General features: G+C 41.4%; 1 protein-coding gene across 1 annotated transcript in view; it reads left to right on the top strand.

Moving 5' to 3' along the window:
- The window catches only part of olfml2a (olfactomedin-like 2A), an 84,716-nt gene that overhangs the window by 5,518 nt on the left and 59,198 nt on the right, over positions 1-20,000 (top strand). Inside the window, exon 2 of the mRNA XM_061980567.1 lies at positions 311-657. Coding sequence (XP_061836551.1) covers positions 589-657 — 69 coding nt within the window. The 5' untranslated portion in view covers positions 311-588. The remainder of the gene's footprint in view (positions 1-310; positions 658-20,000) is intronic.

Here is a 20,000-nt window from a genome sequence, read left to right as displayed (position 1 = left end):
GTCCTCAGTAGTCACTTACAAATTTGTGTGAATTATGCAAAAATATTTAAATGTGGTCCCCATGAACCATATTAACTCTTTTTCCCCAGGCTCCCCAGTAAGAATGATCAGCACATTACTTCATCAATCCAGAGATTTAAAGATGTGTATGAGCTAACTGGGCAGTGGCCATTTTACCTGATTTTTTTTATGCCTCCACAACCTGTAGAAAGGGTGGTCCCCACACATAAACTTTGTCCCCATTCTAAATGATAACCAGTATGTGTGTGTGTGTGTGTGTGTGTGTGTGTGTGTATGGGCTCTCCCCCAGGAGGAGGACAACGGATGATGATGTCCACAAACAGGCGTGGCCCCCCAGCGTGGTGCTGAGGAGCGCTCTGCTCACACACACACCCTCTCTCTCTTTCACACACACACACACACACACACACAAACACACACACCAACCTCCATCCACTGACAGTGCGACCGTCCTGCCTGACGTGGAGATGAATTAAACGCACTTCACCTTATGGGCTGAATCCACCACCCAAAAAAAAAACATCCGCTTTGGATTTTGTGTGAACTTGGACGAGCGGAAAAGAAAAGATGCGGAAATACATCAAGTTGTTTGCGTGCCTGCTGCTTGTGTGTGAAGATGCAGCTTCCCAGAGCAAGGTAAGAGGACACAGAATTGTAGATTGTTTGTGAATCTTTTTGAAGCATTCATGGTAGAATGAGTAAAAAGTGTGTCAAAAGTCAAAAGTGTGAGGGAGCTGATGCCACTTGTGTGGGTGAAGGACGCCACTTGTAATGTCTGACTTCCTTTGTTTGTTCAGCTGTTGGACTGCAGGGACCTTCATGTCCGACACTCACACCCAAAGTCCACATGTGGGGAGATGTTAGCTCATTTAGCACCTTGTTTATTATTCATTATTATTATTCTGTACTGTAGATGAATTAAGCAAAACATTTAAAGCCTGGGTGCCCGCGGGCATCTTCAATCATGCGAGACGTCATGTTTGTACTAAGGAATCTAGGTTTTAATTCGGGAGATTTCAATTCATTTTAAACATCAATTTATATGCTGCTTTCTTGCCATTTTGTGGAGAACATGAGTAACATCAGACCAACAAATATGCTTTGAAAGTGGTCAAGCACAACATTTACCTATATGACCCAAATGTAAACAACCTTCCCTAGTCACTGTGCCAAAAAACCAAAACATGAACCAACACAAAATGCCAACACACATGATACAATATAACACAATTTGTGGATATTATAAAGAAAGACAATGCACCATAAGAAAAAGTTAAAGTTAAAGTACCAATGATTGTCACGCACACACTAGGTGTGGTGAAATTTGTCCTCTGGGAGGTAAGGGGAGCAGTGAGCAGCAGCAGTAGCCACGCCCGGGAATCATTTGGGGATTTAACCCCCAATTCCAACCCTTGATGCTGAGTGCCAAGCAGAGAGGTAATGGGTCCCATTTTTATAGTTTTTGGTATGACTCGGCCGGGGTTTGAACTCACAACCTACCGATCTCAGGGCAGACATTCTAACCACAAGGCCACTTAGTAGGTTTGTTATTAGTTATTAATTATATATCTAATATATTTATATAATATGTACATATTAATTATATATCCAATATATTTATATAATATGTACATACATACATACATACATATATATATATATATATATATATATATATATATATATATATATACTGTATACTGTATACTGTATACTGTATATACACACTTTTACATGCAGTTGGCAATGGGCCTCGAAAAATGCGGGCCCCAGGGCAAAAAGTTTGGACACTACTGATTTAAAGATATAGTACACTATAGTACCTTGGTTTCGTACACCCTACTTTACGTATGATTATTTTTTTGGTAAAAATATTTGCCAAAATGTATATTATTTTATTTTTAATTTTATTCTTTAAACATTTTCCTCCAATGTCTCAGTTATTGTTGATCGTTTCGATCATTCTGCAAAATTGAGCACCCGAACAAAGACTCCAAAATAATCCATGGTATACATAAAATAATCCACATTTGGGCCAAAGAAAGTCTACCTCGAGGCTGTCCAAAGTTTTTCACTTAGGGGCCATTTTGATATTTTTCATTTTTAAGACCAATACAATATATATTGTAACCCTTACGGCTCCCTTCAGTTTTAGTGAACGTGAAAGGTCCCAGGGACACAAAAGGTTCTCAGTCATCACAGTGTTAAAAATAAGTAATTTGTAAATAAATGTTTTACTTATATTTATAAATGTATAGATCAACTTAAGATCTATCCGTTGCAATTGAGGGCCCTATTGAAATCGCTTTTAAGAGGCCCCTAACATGCATGGAAACTCACCAATTTTTGCAAGCGCATCATGTCCAGTGAAAAAATGTATATTTGTGGGGGCCCAAGCCCAAAATGTTAAATTTGACTCACAAGCACCCCTTTAAAAATGTATATTATATTACGATACAAAGTCATGATTTATTAAATGATTTCATTTAAATGTGTGTTCGCATTTCATGCATTACTTTTATCTGTCACACTCAAAATTCAAAGTCAGAGGGCGGATTCCAACACCTTATTGGTTACCGAGCGCTTCCACTTGGACCAGAAAAGCAAATATTTGTCTACATTTGTGTTAGCCCCGCCCACTGACATTGATTGCTTACTTTGACCGATACAATAACTAAATGGCATATAGATGACACACATATTTACGTATATATGTATGTGTGTGTATACATATTATATTAATATGAGGTAATATGTAAAATGTGACTCCTACCTTGTTTACTTTCGTGACAACCCTCTTAAAATGTTATAATCAATCAGAAATATCAAACAGCTAAAATGCACCAAACATGGATAAGTGTGGGGAGATTGTCCTACATGTTTCCCATCATGCACTCTAATGGATTTATATGGGTGTAATTTTTTATTTTCTAATTGCATACTATCTACAATGTTCAGTGAGCAGGTTGTGCTGTGTGTGACCATATGTGTTCACCTTTATTGTTATTTGCACTTTTCTTTTACCATGACTAGGGGAGGTTGTTTGGACTGTGTCATATAAGTAAATGCTGTTTTTTCAAAGTACTTTCATGGGTCATTGATCTGATTTACTCACATTGTCCACAAGATGGCAGCAAAAAAATCACATTCAGAGGTCGCCTGGTATTTAAGATGAATTTGAAAGTGCTCCATGGTGCGATGCTTTGTTCAACTCTCGGCGTCTCACAGGCCAAATTGTAGACGCTGGCGGGCAGCATTTTGAACCGGCCGTAGTTTGGACACCACTGTACCAGATACATTAGTTGAAACAGACAGTTGTCAATTTAGTGACAGCTATATGTCCAGGGTATACCCCGCCTTCCGCCCGATTGTAGCTGAGATAGGCTCCAGCGCCCCCCGCGACCCCGAAGGGAATAAGCGGTAGAAAATGGATGGATGGATATATACCAGGCTACTTTGAACCATGGTACCAGTTAAAAGTCAAACCCATACAGAGGACTACCAAAATGGCCGCTGTAAACCCATAATGCATTGCTGTGAATAAATTAAAGTTGAAACCACAAGTTACAAAGATACGTCTAATAATGACGTCCATAGCATGAAACATTTGTTCAACTCTGCTGTAGTATGAGTCAATATCATCCAATTAATAAATCTATCCTCAACACTTATGTGAGAACACCTACAGTGTCAAATGTTGAGAATGTAAGTAAATATATTGCTGAATGTAGGTTAAAATACCTAGTCTTGACTTACCTGTCCCACTAGACGGGCAAATACAAAGAGTCATCTGTTTATGGAGAATTGAAAGGTCGTATACAGGCTAACCCTTTCTGGTTTACTACACGTTTGTACATTAAACTGGTATGGCTTCTTTTACTCACCATTATTTAATAGACAATTGTAGATTGCTTGTAGCGATGTAATTTAAAGTTTAGGGTCATACTATTACTGCATAAATTGGTTGTCGGACATGACACAGTCTCTCGGGGATTTTGCGGGGGGTTAGAGTTAACCTTGACCCTCCATTAATAGGTGGATCAAAGTAGTACCTGGCGTACCATGTAATGGTGCTACACTGCACACCGGATGCAAGAAGCTATGCTAACCGCTAAGATAGAGCTTGTCAATTTCAGCAGAGGTGGGAGGATCAATACGAATATCGACAGTAACGATACCAGCACTCAACAAAGCAACCAGGGGAGCCTACTCCGTCCTAGGCTGCCCACTATATTAACGGAGACCGAAGTGTCCGGTACATTGAAAACAAGAGGGAAACATCAACAACACAAAATGAGGAGCGCTCCTGCAACCAGCAGCCACACAGCCATGCCATATACAGTAGTGTTTATTAGGGGTGTAAAAAAAAATATTTTCAAACGACTTGTGATTCTTATTTGTAAGAATTCTTTTTTTTTTTTTTTTGTTTTTTTTTTGTTTTGTTTTGTTTTGTGTGTCCTGTCCAGCTTCTCAGGCAAATCATATAGTTGATGTAGATGCCCATGTCGGCTGTTCAGATTTACTTTACAAAAGAGAAGTGTAGGATACTTCTCTTGTTGCCTTATTTGTATTTGACTTTATTAAATGTATTTATATTATCATTTAGTGCAGCCGGGCCGGAGCAGGAGGGGATAGAAAGAGAAAAAAAAGAAGACAGAGGGGGAAATTGTGGGGACAAGAGGGGGATTAGACAGAGAGACAAAAACAACAACAGCAAACAACAACAACAACAACAACAACAATAGAGCAACATCAGCAAATACGACATGTACAAATATGATGGTAAAAGTAATAGCAAATAAGCAGTTAGCGAAAAATAAAAAATAATACAGAAATGACAATGAGCATTATTACACTACAAATGGATCAATACAAATACCAATAGAAATAGCGCTATTGATAATGAACAATACCAATAATGTACCTTTATTATCAACAATACAGTTGTTTAAATGCAACAATACATATACGTAATGATAACTTGAGATACGAAAGAATGCAGAAAAATGGAGGGAGAGAAAGAGAAGCAACCTACATTAACCTTGTAGATTGTTACAGTCACAATAGGTTAAGCTTTGTCAGTGTACCATGTGTTACACCCAGTTTACCCTAGGGCAACAACGTTAATATATGTTTGATGAAACGTGATTATGTGCATGAGTGTAAGTATGCATATGTACTTGTATATGTACAGAATGTGTATATGTGTTTGTACAATGAATGTATATGTACAGAATGTGTATGTGTTTGTACAGTGAATGTATATGTACAGTATGTGTATGTGTATGTTTGTATATTGAATGTGCGTGTGGATGTACGAACTTTAGGTAGGTAAATATGTACTGTATTTGTGTATGTATGTGGGAGCGTAGGTACCTATGTACATATGTGAGCATATGTGAATTTGCATGTACAATACATTCGACTCCCAGAGTGCGTGGGAGCCAGAGCACGGCCCCATCACCCCCGAGAGCCCAACCCACAAACAGTAGGCGTGGTGCCCAGGGAACCAGGGACCACCGCCCCCACGCAGCCAAGCCGGCCAGCGACAGGAACCCCAGAGCCCGGCCCACCGTACCGCCCACAAGGGCCAGCAGCAGGCCGCAGACAGACTCACCCGGCAGAGGACAGGGCACGAGAAAAGCAGGGGACAGCCAGACCCCAAGCCAGCAAGAGACCACACCCCACACGGGCAGAAAGGCGAGACGCCCCGCCCGAGGGACCCAGAGACTCCCCGCAACCGGACGGGAAGACCGCCCCCGCCCCACCGGCAACCGGGCCCCCACGAGCCCACCCCCCACCCCCGGAGAGCGCGGCGAGGCCAGCCCCCGGCCACCCGACCCAAATCGGCCGCCGCAGGACCACCCAGGCACAGGGCCACGGGAACCACCCACCCCACCTGCAGGGACCCCAACGATGGAGATGGAACAACCAGCAACCGCCCCGCCGAGCCCCCCCTCTGAGGGAGGGGAAAAATAAAAAAAATAATATTAATACAATATATTAAAAAATTAATAAAAAAATTAAAAAAAAGAATTAAAAGAAGATCACAGACATGCTGACAAACAAGGTCACTACTCCAGCAACTGGCCGACTCGCAAAACCTCGGAATACCTTGCAGCACCAAGCTACCACAATAGACGCAGGGACTAGGCCCAACAGGCCCCAACCAAGACGGGCACCCGGAAGGGATGGACAGCGGGACCCAGGAGCTCCAGACACGCAGTTCGGATGCAGTAGCCTGAGGCGTCGACCCCCATCTGACAGGCAGGCCCAGAGCGTACCCCCAGAAATATACATACATATATACATACACATACACACATACATGTATACATACCCACACATACACATATATACATATACATACACATACACATATATATACATACATACATATACACACACATATACATACATATACACAGTTCGTCAGCCCCGACAGCCATCACGCGCGCGCGCTGCCACCAGTCACAACATCAGCCACACCCCTGCACCAGACCCAGCAGCCACGGGCGCCCACACCACAAACAAACGGCAGCAGAAACAGCAGCCGCAATAACCCCAGACAGCCAGCACCAGCCAATCAAATCAAAGCGATCAAAAAAAACTGCGACCAGCAACCACACGCCACCAGGACCACGGAGACCAGCCGGCGCCAGCCCGCCAGTCAGCCCGAACGCCAACACGCAAACAAGAGACACCAACACCCCCCCCCCCCACACCAAAAGGCCCCTCACCCCAACCCAAACCCGCACAAACACACCACCGCCCAAACAACCGAGACACAGCATCCAGACCAGACACGGGGGCCGCGCCGCCACCACATCAAGTCACCAACAGAGACCCCACAGCGCAAGGTCGGGCCACATGGGCACGGACCCCACCCAACAGGAAGTGAGACCCGCGCGACGCCACACACAAATAAATAATAAGATTTAAAAAATAAAATTAAAAAAAAAAAAAAAAATAAATAAAAATAAGTAAATAATAAAAATAAAAATAATAAATACATTAAAAATAAAAAAATATATAACAATAATAAATGAATAAAAGCCTGGCAGGCCACCATACCGCAGTCCCCGCCGGCCGACGAGGCAATGAGGGGTGCGCCGAACCCCAATCCCCCCATGCATGTGTACAAGGCCCCCAGAGTGTAGTTAAAATTAGGAGGTCAGCCGTTACAGCCGACCTCCAGTCCCTATTGATGTGTGTACTGTAGCGTGAGTGAGATATGTATGCTTGTGGGAACTAATAATGCGATTAAAATTGGGGGACATCAAGGTTATGGTGGGTCCCAACCAAGCCAAGCCCCCCAAATCCTAAGTGTCTAATATGCAGCTAAGATTGAGGGATGGACGAGCAGGGGACAAGACAGGAGGACTGGAGCCCCATTGGAGGCATCCTCAACCCCCCGCCATGCCTCCCCGCAGGACAATCCCCAAAGTCCTATATATGTCTGACTGTGTGTGCTATAAGAATTCTTAATCGATTGAAAAAAAAAAAAAAAAAAAAAAAATATATATATATATATATTTTTTTTTTTTTTTTATTTATTTATTTTTTTTTTTTTTTTAATTATAAAAAAAAAAATATATATATATATATATATATATATATATATATATATATATACACATTTTTTAAAATTATTATTATTTATTTATTTTATTTTTTTATTTTTTTATTCTGTCCTGTCCAGCCACTCAGACAAATCATATTGTTGATGTAGATGATCTATATCTGCTGTACAGATTTACTTTAGAAAATATATTTCTCTGGTACACCTTATTTGTATTTCACTTTGTCAAATGGTTGGGTAGAATTTTATTAAACAAAACCAGCTTTCTTTTTAGTGTAACAAAATTATTGATTTTATGAAGGAATGTACTTAACTATAGAAGTGGCACCCAATGTTATTAAAAAGTATTGATTTTGAATCGAGACTCAAATCGAATGGTGCCCTCAGATTCGCAGCCCGACTGTATATCAAACAAACCTGACAGGGAGATGATGGCTCAACCCTCTCTTTATTAACCAGCCAAGACAACAACAACGACAAGCTGAACTGTGCTGTGCCAACACACAGAAGTCCCTTTGGTGCACTCACAAATGATCAGAAATCACAATTATCCTTAACCTTAACAACCACCTTGCCACAATGCTAAACATTCAAAAACCGCAAAGGTCGCAAATAAAGCGGTTCGTACGTAAATTGCGGTTCCACTGTAACATTCAGCTCTGTGAGTCGGGGGAACTCACTGCAGGAGAAATAAGTGAATAACATTCCAGAGGGAGAAGAGAGCGGTTCTCCGCCTTGTTCTTCCGGGACAATGGTGATGGACTGAATGCCGTGAGAAAAAGAGAACAGCTGGAGGACAGAAAAAATAAACAGCAGCTGTTTCACACTCAGCTCCTTTCAATGCTTCTATGTTGATATGTCAGCTGTCACTTATTGGGGAGAAAAAACACTCGCTAAGCAAAGGCTAGTTTGGATTTTAAAACGTGCTAGGTCGCGTTCTACAATGTTGGAAAGTCCTGAGAAGTATTCCATGTCACATCCTTTGCATGTTTTGAATAAAGATACTTTATTTTAGCACATAACACTGATATTACGTACAAACGCCATTTCCATATGAGTTGGGAAATTGTGTGTAAATATAAACGGAATACAATGATTTGCAAATCCTTTTCAACCCATATTCAATTGAATGCACTACAAAGACAATATATTTGATGTTCAAACTCATAAACGTTATTTTTTTTTTTTGCAAATAATAATTAACTTAGAATTTCATGACTGCAACACATGCCAAAGTAGTTGGGAAAGAGCATGTTCACCACTGTGTTACATCACCTTTTTTTTTAACAACACTCAGTAAACGATTGAGAACTGAGGAAACTAATTGTTGAAGCTTTGAAAGTGGAATTCTTTCCCATTCTTGTTTTATGTAGAGTTTCAGTAGTTCAACAGTCCGGGGTCTCCGCTGTCGTATTTTACGCTTCATAATGCGCCACACATTTTCGATGGGAGACAGGTCTGGACAGCAGGCGGTCCAGGAAAGTACCCACACTCTTTTTTTATGAAGCCACGCTGTTGTAACACGTACTGAATGTGGCTTGGCATTGTCTTGCTGAAATAAGCAGGGACGTCCATGAAAAAGACAGCGCTTAGATGGCAGCATATGTTGTTCCAAAACCTGTATGTACCTTTCAGCCTTAATGGTGCCTTCACAGATGTGTAAGTTACCCATGCCTTGGGCACTTAAGCACCCCCATACCATCACAGATGCTGGCTTTTGAACTTTGCGTCGATAACAGTCTGGATGGTTCGCTTCCCCTTTGGTCCGGATGACACGATTTCGAATATTTCCAAAAACAATTTGAAATGTGGACTCATCAGACCACAGAACACTTTTCCACTTTGCATGAGTCCATCTTAGATGATCTCGGGCCCGGAGAAGCCGGCGGCGTTTCTGGATGTTGTTGATAAATGGCTTTCGCTTTGCATAGTAGAGCTTACAGATGTAGCGACAAACTGTATTTAGTGACAGTGGTTCTCTGAAGTGTTCCTGAGCCCATGTGGTGATATCCTTTAGAGATTGATGTCGGTTTTTGATACAGTGCCGTCTGAGGGATCGAAGGTCACGGTCATTCAATGTTGGTTTCCGGCCATGCCGCTTACGTGGAGTGATTTCTCCAGATTCTCTGAATCTTTTGATGATATTATGGACCGTAGATGTTGAAATCCCTAAATTTCTTGCAATTGCACTTTGAGAAACGTTGTTATTAAACGATGAGGTGGCGACTTGTCCAGGGTGTACCCCGCCTTCCGCCCGATTGTAGCTGAGATAGGCTCCAGCGCCCCCCGCGACCCCAAAAGGGAATAAGCGGTAGAAAATGGATGGATGGATGGATGTTATTAAACTGTTTGACTATTTGCTCACGCAGTTGTGGACAAAGGGGTGTACCTCACCCCATCCTTTCTTGTGAAAGACTGAGCATTTTTTGGGAAGCTGTTTTTATACCTAATCATGGCACCCACCTGTTCCCAATTAGCCTGCACACCTATGGGATGTTCCAAATAAGTGTTTGATGAGCATTCCTCAACTTTATCAGTATTTATTGCCACCTTTCCCAACTTCTTTGTCACGTGTTGCTTGCATCTCAAATTCTAAAGTTAATGATTATTTGCAAAAAAAAAAATGTTGATCAGTTTGACCATCAAATATGTTGTCTTTGTAGCATATTCAACTGGATATGGGTTGAAAATGATTTGCAAATCATTGTATTCCGTTTATATTTACATCTAACACAATTCCCCAACTCATATGGAAACGGGGTTTGTACTACATACTATTCACTCAGCATCAAGGGTTGGAATTGGGGGTTAAATCACCAAAAATGATTCCTGGGTGTGGCCACCGCTGCTGCTCACTGCTCCCCTCACCTCCCAGGGGGTGATCAAGGGTGATGGGTCAAATGCAGAGAATAATTTCACCACACCTAGTGTGTGTGTGACAATCACTGGTACTTTAACTTTATATACAGTGTAACAGAAGGACTTCTAGATCAGAGGGGCGCCCAAACTTTTTCCACTGAGGGCCACAGACTGACAAATCAAAGAATGTGGCGGCCATTTTGGTTGTTTTCACGTTCAGAACCAGTACAATATATGGAACTATCCATCCATCCATCCATCCATTTCCTACCGCTTGTCCTTTTTGGGGTCGCGGGGGGCGCTGGAGCCTATCTCAGCTGCATTCGGGCGGAAGGCGGCATACACCCTGGACAAGTCGCCACCTCATCACGGGGCCAACACAGATAGACAGATCTAGAAAATGCAATTTCAGTCGAAATTTCCTGTGAATGGTGAAGGGCCAGAGCCGAACTGAAATGCTAACAGTTACCACGCTGGCCAGATAGCGACGCATGTTACAGTTAGCATTTTAGCATGCTAATGTTAGCATGTTAAAATGCTAACTGTAACATGCGTCGCGTATCACAATATTTTGCTCTGAGGTGTCTACCTGCAAAATTGTGTTTAAAATGCTAGCCTGCTAACGTTAGCATGCATCCAGTTCCCCCCCAAAAATTGCTAAAAAGCTAGCATACTAACAAGTATCATTTCTCAAGTACTAAAATATTTGACGCTGAGGTGCAAAATTAGCCCAAAAAAAGCTAGCATGTTAGTATTAGAATGCTAACGACGGTGCCGCGGGATGTTTAGAGCTACAAATGGCCCTTGGGCCGCACTTTGGACACCACTGCTTGGAATACAACTTTAATTGGTTCTGTGGCGCAGTTTGCACCTAAAGAAAAAAAGAAAAAAACCCGTATTGCTTGTTGTGCTTGGCCACTCCAAAACATCCCCATTTTAACACGTAGCATGTCTTTTGAAAAGAAAAACACGTTTTTAAATAACACATACTGATGAAAAACAATACAAAGAGGATGTAGTACAAACAAGTAGAGTAGTATCATGAAGTAATGTAACAATAATATACAGTATTTACCCCAGAGAGTGGACTTCTACGATAGCTCCTCCCAGCAGCTTCTAAAGTTAAAAGTTAAAGTACCAATGATTGTCACACACACACTAGGTGTGGCGAAATTATTCTCTGCATTTGACCCATCACCCTTGATCACCCCCTGGGAGGTGAGGGGAGCAGTGGGCAGCAGCGGTGGCTGCGCCCGGGAATCATTTTGGTGATTTAACCCCCAATTCCAACCCTTGATGCTGAGTGCCAAGCAGGGAGGTAATGGGTCCCATTTTTATAGTCTTTGGTATGACTCGGCCGGGATTTGAACTCCCAACCTACCGATCTCAGGACGGACACTCTAACCACTAGGCCACTGAGTAGACTACTCTGTCAAACACACCATCAGCAGCTTCCACATATTGTCATGGATTAATGTTGAGATATTATTTTAACGTTCTTGGCTGGCGTTATCGATTCATTCTGCTTCAGTATGATGCAGGTTAAAAAAAAATCATGTTTTTGATGATTTATTTCTTTAATTCAATGAATATCATCCACTTCTTCTTCTCAGCACTGTCCTTCACACTCACTTTCTTTCCATACTAGGAAAAACAAAGTTATGTCCATCTTTAGCTATAAGCTAATGCTAATGCTAAGACGGGGTGTTTTGTTTGGGTCTTAAGGGGTTCACTGTGACGTTTACTACGCCAACTAGAGGTGGGAGGCCCATAGCAGCAATTTCAGTGCTGTGGGATTGATTGTAGCTTTTCTTGCTGTATTTCCAGTACTCGGAAGGGAATATGAGGAAAGTAGTTTATGTGGGGATACTGTGGATCTGGAACTTTAATCATGGCGGGCGTAATAGGAGTCTTCATGTTTACCAAATGAAGTTTAGTGTTCAAAATCCGTGTGATTAAAATGTGCAGCAGGGCTCCAGCTATCGATTATTTTAGTAATCCAGTAATCAATCGATTATTTTGTAGCCTCAATGCGTATTTTATAGAAAATAGTTGAAAAAACAAATTATTATTTTACTTGCCATAACCGTCATTGTCTTCTTTTACCTTTTATTTACCGTCAATTTACCCGTTACCTTGTTTTACTATCTTTCACCTTCTATTTAACTTGTTTACATTCTGTTTACTTCCATTTACCATTGTTTACCTTTCATTTACCTGTTTTACCTTTTATGTACTTTCAATTTACACTTGACCTTGTTTTACCATCTTTCACCTTCTTCTTAACTTGTTTACATTCTGTTTTTCTATTTACCTTTTGTTTACCTGTTTTACCTTTTATTTACCTTCAATTTACCCTTTACCTTGTTTTACCATTTTCACCTTATTTTTAACTTGTTTACATTTTACCTTATATTACCACTTTTTAATTTCCATTTAACTTGTTTACCTTTTATTTACCTTATATTCTACTTGTTTATCTTCTTTTACATTTTATTTCCTGTCTAATTACATTTACATTTTTTTTTACCTGATATTAAACATTTAATTGTCATTGTTTACCTTTAACTTTTTTACCTTCTTCTAACTTGTAGTTACATTTTACCTTTAATTTACCCACTACTTTATTTTACCATGTATTTACCTTGTTTTACCTTATTTTCCCTTCTACTGGCCTTCTCTCACCTTTACCTTTGAATACCTTCTATTTACCCTTTACCTTCTTTTACCATCTTTTACCTTTAACCTTTTTAACCTTCTATTTAACTTGTTCTACCTTTTTCTTACCTTCAAATTACCTTTGACTACCCTTTATTTACCTTCAACCTAACTTTTTATTTCTTCCTTTACTTTTTGTTTACATTTGACCTCTTATTCATCCTGTACCTTCTTTTACCATCTACTTAACTTGTTTTGTCTTCGTTTACTTTCTATTTAGAATGTATTAATTATTTTTTACCTTTTATTAATTTATTATTTACCCTTTACCTTCTTAACTTTTAATTTAGGTTGTTCTACCTTTTATTTACCTTGGAACGACCTTTGTTGACCTTTTATGTATGTTTTAACTTCTTTTTCACCTTCTTTTACCTTTTATTTACATATTACCTTCTTTTACCATTTAACTTGTTTTGCCATTGTTTGCCTTCTATTTACTTTCCTTTTCTATTGACCTTATTTTAACCTTTTAACTTGACCTTATTTTACCCTCTATTTACTCTTTACTTGCTTTTACCATCTATTGAACTTGATTTACCCTTATTCACCTTTTATCTACCTTCTAATTACTTATGATTACATTTGTTCACCTTTTATTTACTTTCTATTACACTTTACCTTTACCCTTTTATTTACAATTTACTTTTTATTTACCCTTTACCTTCCTTTACCATTTAACTTGTTTTACCCTTGTTTACCTTCTATTTACATTTGTTCCCTTCTCTTCCCTTCTATTAACCTTCTTTTAACCTTTTGCCATCTTTGACCTTATATTTAATCTTCTTTTATGCAGATTTGATGTAGTTTTAATCGTTACACTCCACCAAATGGTACGCCAAAGAATCCCTTAATTAAAGTACAGTGTTTTATATTCTTATATTCAAACACAAAATGGGGGAATACCCGCGCTTTCCCCGGGCGCACCAGCTGACCGTCAATATAATCCACCTGGTCCCAGGCCTCGCGCAAGGTTTCATCACGGGACTGCTCGAGGGGAAAATCCTCAGTAGGATGCCACCGGGGGGCCGGGGGGGCCGGGGGGGCCTCCCGCGAAGCCCCCCCCGGTTCCCGCTCGGCAGTACCGGATGAAGCCGCGTCGCCGCTGAGAACTGCGCGGATACTCCCCTCGCCTACTGTCCGTGAACGCACCCCCACACATTGCGTCACCAACTGGTTAAATCCCGGCCAATTCGTCCCTAGAATTACGGGGTGCGCAAGTTGCGCGCTTACGGCAACCTTGACTTTATGCTTTTGATCTTTATGTAAAATTTCCACTGGCACAATAGGGTACTCGTGCACATCCCCATGAATACACCTAATTTTCACCCGTGTTGCATGCCTCAATACCCCGGGTAGAACCAGATTTTGGTGGATCATGGACTGTTTACAGCCCGAATCCACCATCGCCCGGTATGTACTCCCTTGTACCCTTATCGGGACGCAGTACGTCTCCCCCAGATCGGGGGCGGGTGCTGGAGGCCCGACAACCCGCATCACCTGCCCCACCTCCATCATGGAGCACTCCCGGCGCACGTGACCGGGCCGTCCGCACCTCCAGCACACCGGCCCTGGTGTTTGAGGCGCCATCTGCGAGGGAAGCCCCCTCTCCGCAGCGCCGGTACCCTGAAATGCACCAACAGAGGAGATATTATAGCCCCGTGTCCCCCCCCTTGCTGTGTATATGTGGGTGCGTGTGGGTGCGATTTTTTGTTGGCTGCCCGCGTGGGGGACCTGCTCGTTGGCTCCGGGTGGCTCGGCCGTGCGTGGTCGCTGCTCCCGGGACGTCTCCTCCATCCCCCCCCATAGCGGGGCGAAGTCGTCGGCGGGGTGCTGGGGTGGGCCTTTCGGCTGTCTTTGGGGTCACCTCCCGCTGGACCGCAAGGTGCTCCTCCGCCAGTTTCACCGCTGTTTTTACATCTGGGGAGCTGTGGTACCGCACCCATGCTGAGGTCCTGGCCGGGAGGGCATCAATAAATTGTTCTAGGATGATGGACTCCAACATCTTTGGGTCCAGCCCATTGGGCTGGAGCCACCGGGTTGCCGCGTCCCTCATCCGGTATGCCAACACGAAGGGCCGGTCCTCTGCCCCCAACTTCATGGCCCGGAACTTTCGGCGGTGGTCTTCAGGCCTGCTGCCGACCCGGTCCAGGATGGCGTGGCGTAGATCGGCGTACTGCATGCGGGCGGTCGCCGGGAGACTCAGCGCCGCCCGCTGCGCCTCCCCCACCAGGAGCGGCAGCAGCTTCGCGCCCCATTCCTCCTCCGGCCACTTGCACGACGTCGCCGTGGCCTCGAAGACGTCCAGGAATGCCTGGGGGTCCTCCCCCTCCATCATGCGCTTCATGGAGGACATCCCTCCCGCTGCTTCTGCTCTGTTCATCAGCACTCGCAGCACTTGGGTCTGCTGTCTGCTCGCCGCTGACACCTCGGCCAGAACTTGGCCCAGCGCCTCCAAAGGGGTTGGTGCCGACATCCTCTTCCTGGTCCGCTTTCCTGTTGGGCGCCACTGTAGCAAGGCTTAGATTCGGGTTCATCTGGGACCACAGGAACTGGCACAACCATCCGATGCAGCGTTTACAATTCTTTTATTTTCTTTCTCCCAAAGTCTCTTTCCGCTTTTCAGCGTCTCTCTCGTGGTGTCGCTCTCGTCGTCTCCAGCCCACACCACCCCCTCATGGTCTCCGACGCTGCTAATAAAAGGAACAGGTGACTAGATAACTCGTTCCAGCTGAGATATCCACTCACCTGTCTGCCGCTTCATGCCCCTGCACACACCCCCCCCCGCAGGGAACGCGTGAACCACGCCCCTCTCCACAGTCTGCTTTTATCCAAAATGCGCTAGCTTGATGCTAATTTACATTGACGGGCTATGATTAGCATTAGCGGTTTTACATGGCGATTTCAACACCTCCAAATTTGGTCATGATGACTGCAATTAAGACGAATGTTGCAATCAAACAACTGGTGTGTAATGAGTACAATACTTACAGTATAAACACTTTGTGGGGCACAACATAACACATTCAACTTCTTGGAAAACATACCACACACAGCCTACACAGTACTGCCATCTGATGTCTTGGAAGTGCAACTGCATTGCGAATGAGACTCAAACAAGAACACAAAATATAACAATGTTACATTACAAAATAACATTTTATGATAAAACAATGAACATTTATTGACACACGCAAAAGTACAGTGTTGTGTACCAAGAGGTGCCATGTTGAATATCCACTGAGCAGTCTGAGAGTGTGTGACACTCGACACCAAATGAACACATCTGCTTCCCATTCACACCTGTGACCTTGGAACACTAACGAGTCACATGACACCGGGCTAATTGGGCCCAATTTAGACATCTTTACGTCGGAGTTTACTTATTTTTGTTGCAAGCAGTTGAGACATTGAAGGTTATTCACAGCATATAAATTATTCAAGCTGTACACGGACTATCAATGCATCAAAGTGTCTTTCCTCTAGTATTGTACCATGAGAATAGATTTGCAGAAATGTATTCACAATACAAGTTTATTTGGTTCTGTACTGCGGCTCGTAAATAAATAAAAAAACAGTGACACCAATTGAAATGCATGTCTGTTCCCCACAAAACATCACAGTTTTAACCTGTAACATGCCTTTTGACAAGAAAAGCTAAACACAATACAATTGAGCAGGCGTGTCAAATCTATTCCAAAAATTATGGCGTGATCACGTAAACATTAAGACAACTTCAGATTTTTTCTTTGTTTAAAAATAGAACGAGCACATTCTGAATATGCACAAATCATGATGTCATTTTTACACTCACATGTGGTGGTTAATAGTAGTCTATCTTCATTCGTGGTTATTTATACTTTCTTAATAAATGATGTGATAATGTTCATCAGTCAAATAGGTGAAATTAACTCGCTGGAATAAAAAAGACAATATAACATACATCCATAAATGTGGACGCATGTGAAAAAGTGCAATATATTTATCTGTACAGTAATCTATTTATTTATTTATATATATTTATTCATTTTATATATCTATTTATTAATAATTTATATATATGTATTTATTTATATATGCACCTTATTGCTTTTTTATCCTGCACTACCATGAGCTTATGTAATGAAATTTCGTTCTTATATGTGCTGTAAAGTTCAAATTTGAATGACAATAAAAAGGAAGTCTAAGTCTAAGTCTAAATTGAGTCTGGCAGAGATTCAAAAGGCTCCCATTGGTGTTAGTTTTTAATCTATCAGAAGATGAAATGAATAATAATAGCAGGATGTTATTAATGTCATTTACTCATTTTCCTCAACTGATGTACTAACGTCATGTGGTTTATTGTGTACATATGTAGCACCATCTGCGGCAAAATGCGCTATAGCGGCAGGGAATACAAATAATTGCTATTGCGACATCCAGTGGACACATTTAGAACAGCAGGTATTTTTCATTCAAAAATTTCAGCTCATTTTTATGCTTAGCAAACTCTTACCGCGGGCCCGAAAAACCTGTCCTGAAGTCCTGAGAGAGTGGACTTCTATGGTATCGACTTCCAGCTGCTTCTCCGTCAAACGCACCATGAGCAACTTCTCCATATTTTCATGGATAAATGTTTGGATATTATTTTAAACGTCCTTGGCTGGCGTTATCGATCCATTCCGCTTCAGTGTGGTGCAAACTAGCTACGCTCCAACTGCTTCATCAACTTATATTCTTGTCTTCACGCTCTGTCGTGTTTTTGATAATTTCTTTCTGGAATTGACAATGAACATCATCCACTTCTTCTTCTCAGCACTGTCCTTCACAACCACGCTTGGTAAAACCAAGTTAAGTCCATCTCTAGCTATAAGCTAATGCTAGCGAGTAAGTGCGCATGTTTTGGTCGGATCTAACAGGGTGCACTGGGACGTTTACTACTTAATTTTTTTTGTTGTTTTTTTTTGTTCGTAACCTAAAGCATAGCAATTAGCCGAGATACAAGCCTAAAAAACTTGCATCCTGATGTAAAACTGTACTTTATATCATGGTATAATCAGCTAAGTCTTAAATTCCCTGGTTACTTGGATTTGTTTTTAGTTTACGCAGCTTCCTGGACTTACAAATATGTTTTACTTTTGAGCTCAGTTTTCAGTCCTCAACTTTGCTTTAGAAAAAACTACAAGATATTCTATTGAATCGAAATGTTGGGTTGCACCGTAGTTTATTTACATATTTGTATCAATGACCTTTGTGCTGGCGAAACAAACCGTTTCTTAAACAAACATAAATAGGTTTTTCATACCTTACTTTAAATAACAATTATTTGGGTGTCTCTGTAAATCCATCCATCCATCCATTTTCTACCGCTTATCCCCCTCAGGGTAGCGGGGGGCGCTGGAGCCTATCTCAGCTACAATCGGGCGGAAGGCGGGGTACACCCTGGACAAATCACCACCTCATTGCATGTCCCGCCATAAACAAATATTGTGGACAAGTAAACTTTTGCTTTAATCAAAAGCTCAAAGTGCATAAATGGACTCGGCAGGAATGTCGACGTGTACTCTGAAAAGCAGCAAGGTCTTGGTATAATTTGTGTTTGGCTAATTAGCATCCCCGTGCTAACGACTGAGTTTTACTTTCTTGTCTCAGACTGTTTATTGCCTAACAACAACTTCCACAGAATCTGGATCACCAACTTTAAAACATAAAGATGGTGCATAGTTTAAAAAATATATATTTAACAGACCTCTGTCCCTTTTTAATTTCAGAGGAGGGTAGTAACGCGCTACATTTACTCCGTTACATCTACTTGAGTAACTTTTGGGATAAATTGTACTTCTAAGACTAGTTTTAATGCAACACTTTTACTTTTACTTGAGTATATTTATAGAGAAAAAACGCTACTTTTACTCCTCTACTTTTATCTACATTCAGCTCGCAACGCGCTACTGATTTTTATCGATCTGTTAATGCACGCTTTGTTTGTTTTGGTTTGTCAGACAGACCTTCAAAGTGCCTGCGTTTCACCAAATACAGTCACTGGTGACGTTTGACTCCGTTCCACCAATCAGATGCAGTCACTCGTGACGTTGGACCAATCAAACAGAGCCAGGCGGTCACATGACCTGACTTAAACAAGTTGAAAAACTTATTGGGGTGTTACCATTTAGTGGTCAATTGTACGGAATATGTACTGTACTGTGCAATCTACTAATACAAGTTTCAATCAATCAATCAAAAGTGTGAAGGAAAAAAGACACTTTTATTTCAACCGTACATCCCGTCAAAAGCCTAAAGACTGACTGCATAGTTCCTGTCTTCACAATAAAAGTGCCGCTCCATCGCACCTGCGCTTACAAAATAAGAGTCTCCGAAAGCCAGCGCAAACAAGCTAGCAAGCTACGGAGTTTGCCACCAATGTATTTCTTGTAAAGTGTATAAAAACGAATATGGAGGCTGGACAAATAAGATGCCAAAAACCAACCACTTTCATGTGGTATTAGACAGAAAGGAGGAACTTTTTTTCTCCTCCATTTGAAAACGTGGACGTTATCATCACTACTGTCTGATTCCTATCAATGCAAGTCATCAGAATCAGGTAATACACCAACTTATATTCTTGTCTTCATGAAAGAAAGGAATCTATATGTTAAACATGCATGTATATTTATTAAAACACCTTTAACATGTGAACAAATACGGCAAAATTAATAAATATAAATTATATACTGTATATATCATATATATATATATATATATATATATATATATATATAATATATATATATATATATATATATATATATGTATATATATATATATACATACATTGATATATACA

The sequence above is a fragment of the Nerophis lumbriciformis genome, linkage group LG20 (genome assembly GCF_033978685.3).
Source record: "Nerophis lumbriciformis linkage group LG20, RoL_Nlum_v2.1, whole genome shotgun sequence".
Lineage (NCBI taxonomy): Eukaryota > Metazoa > Chordata > Actinopteri > Syngnathiformes > Syngnathidae > Nerophis > Nerophis lumbriciformis.
The sequence above is the reverse complement of the archived record's forward strand: the minus strand, read 5'-3'. Positions and strand labels throughout refer to the sequence as shown.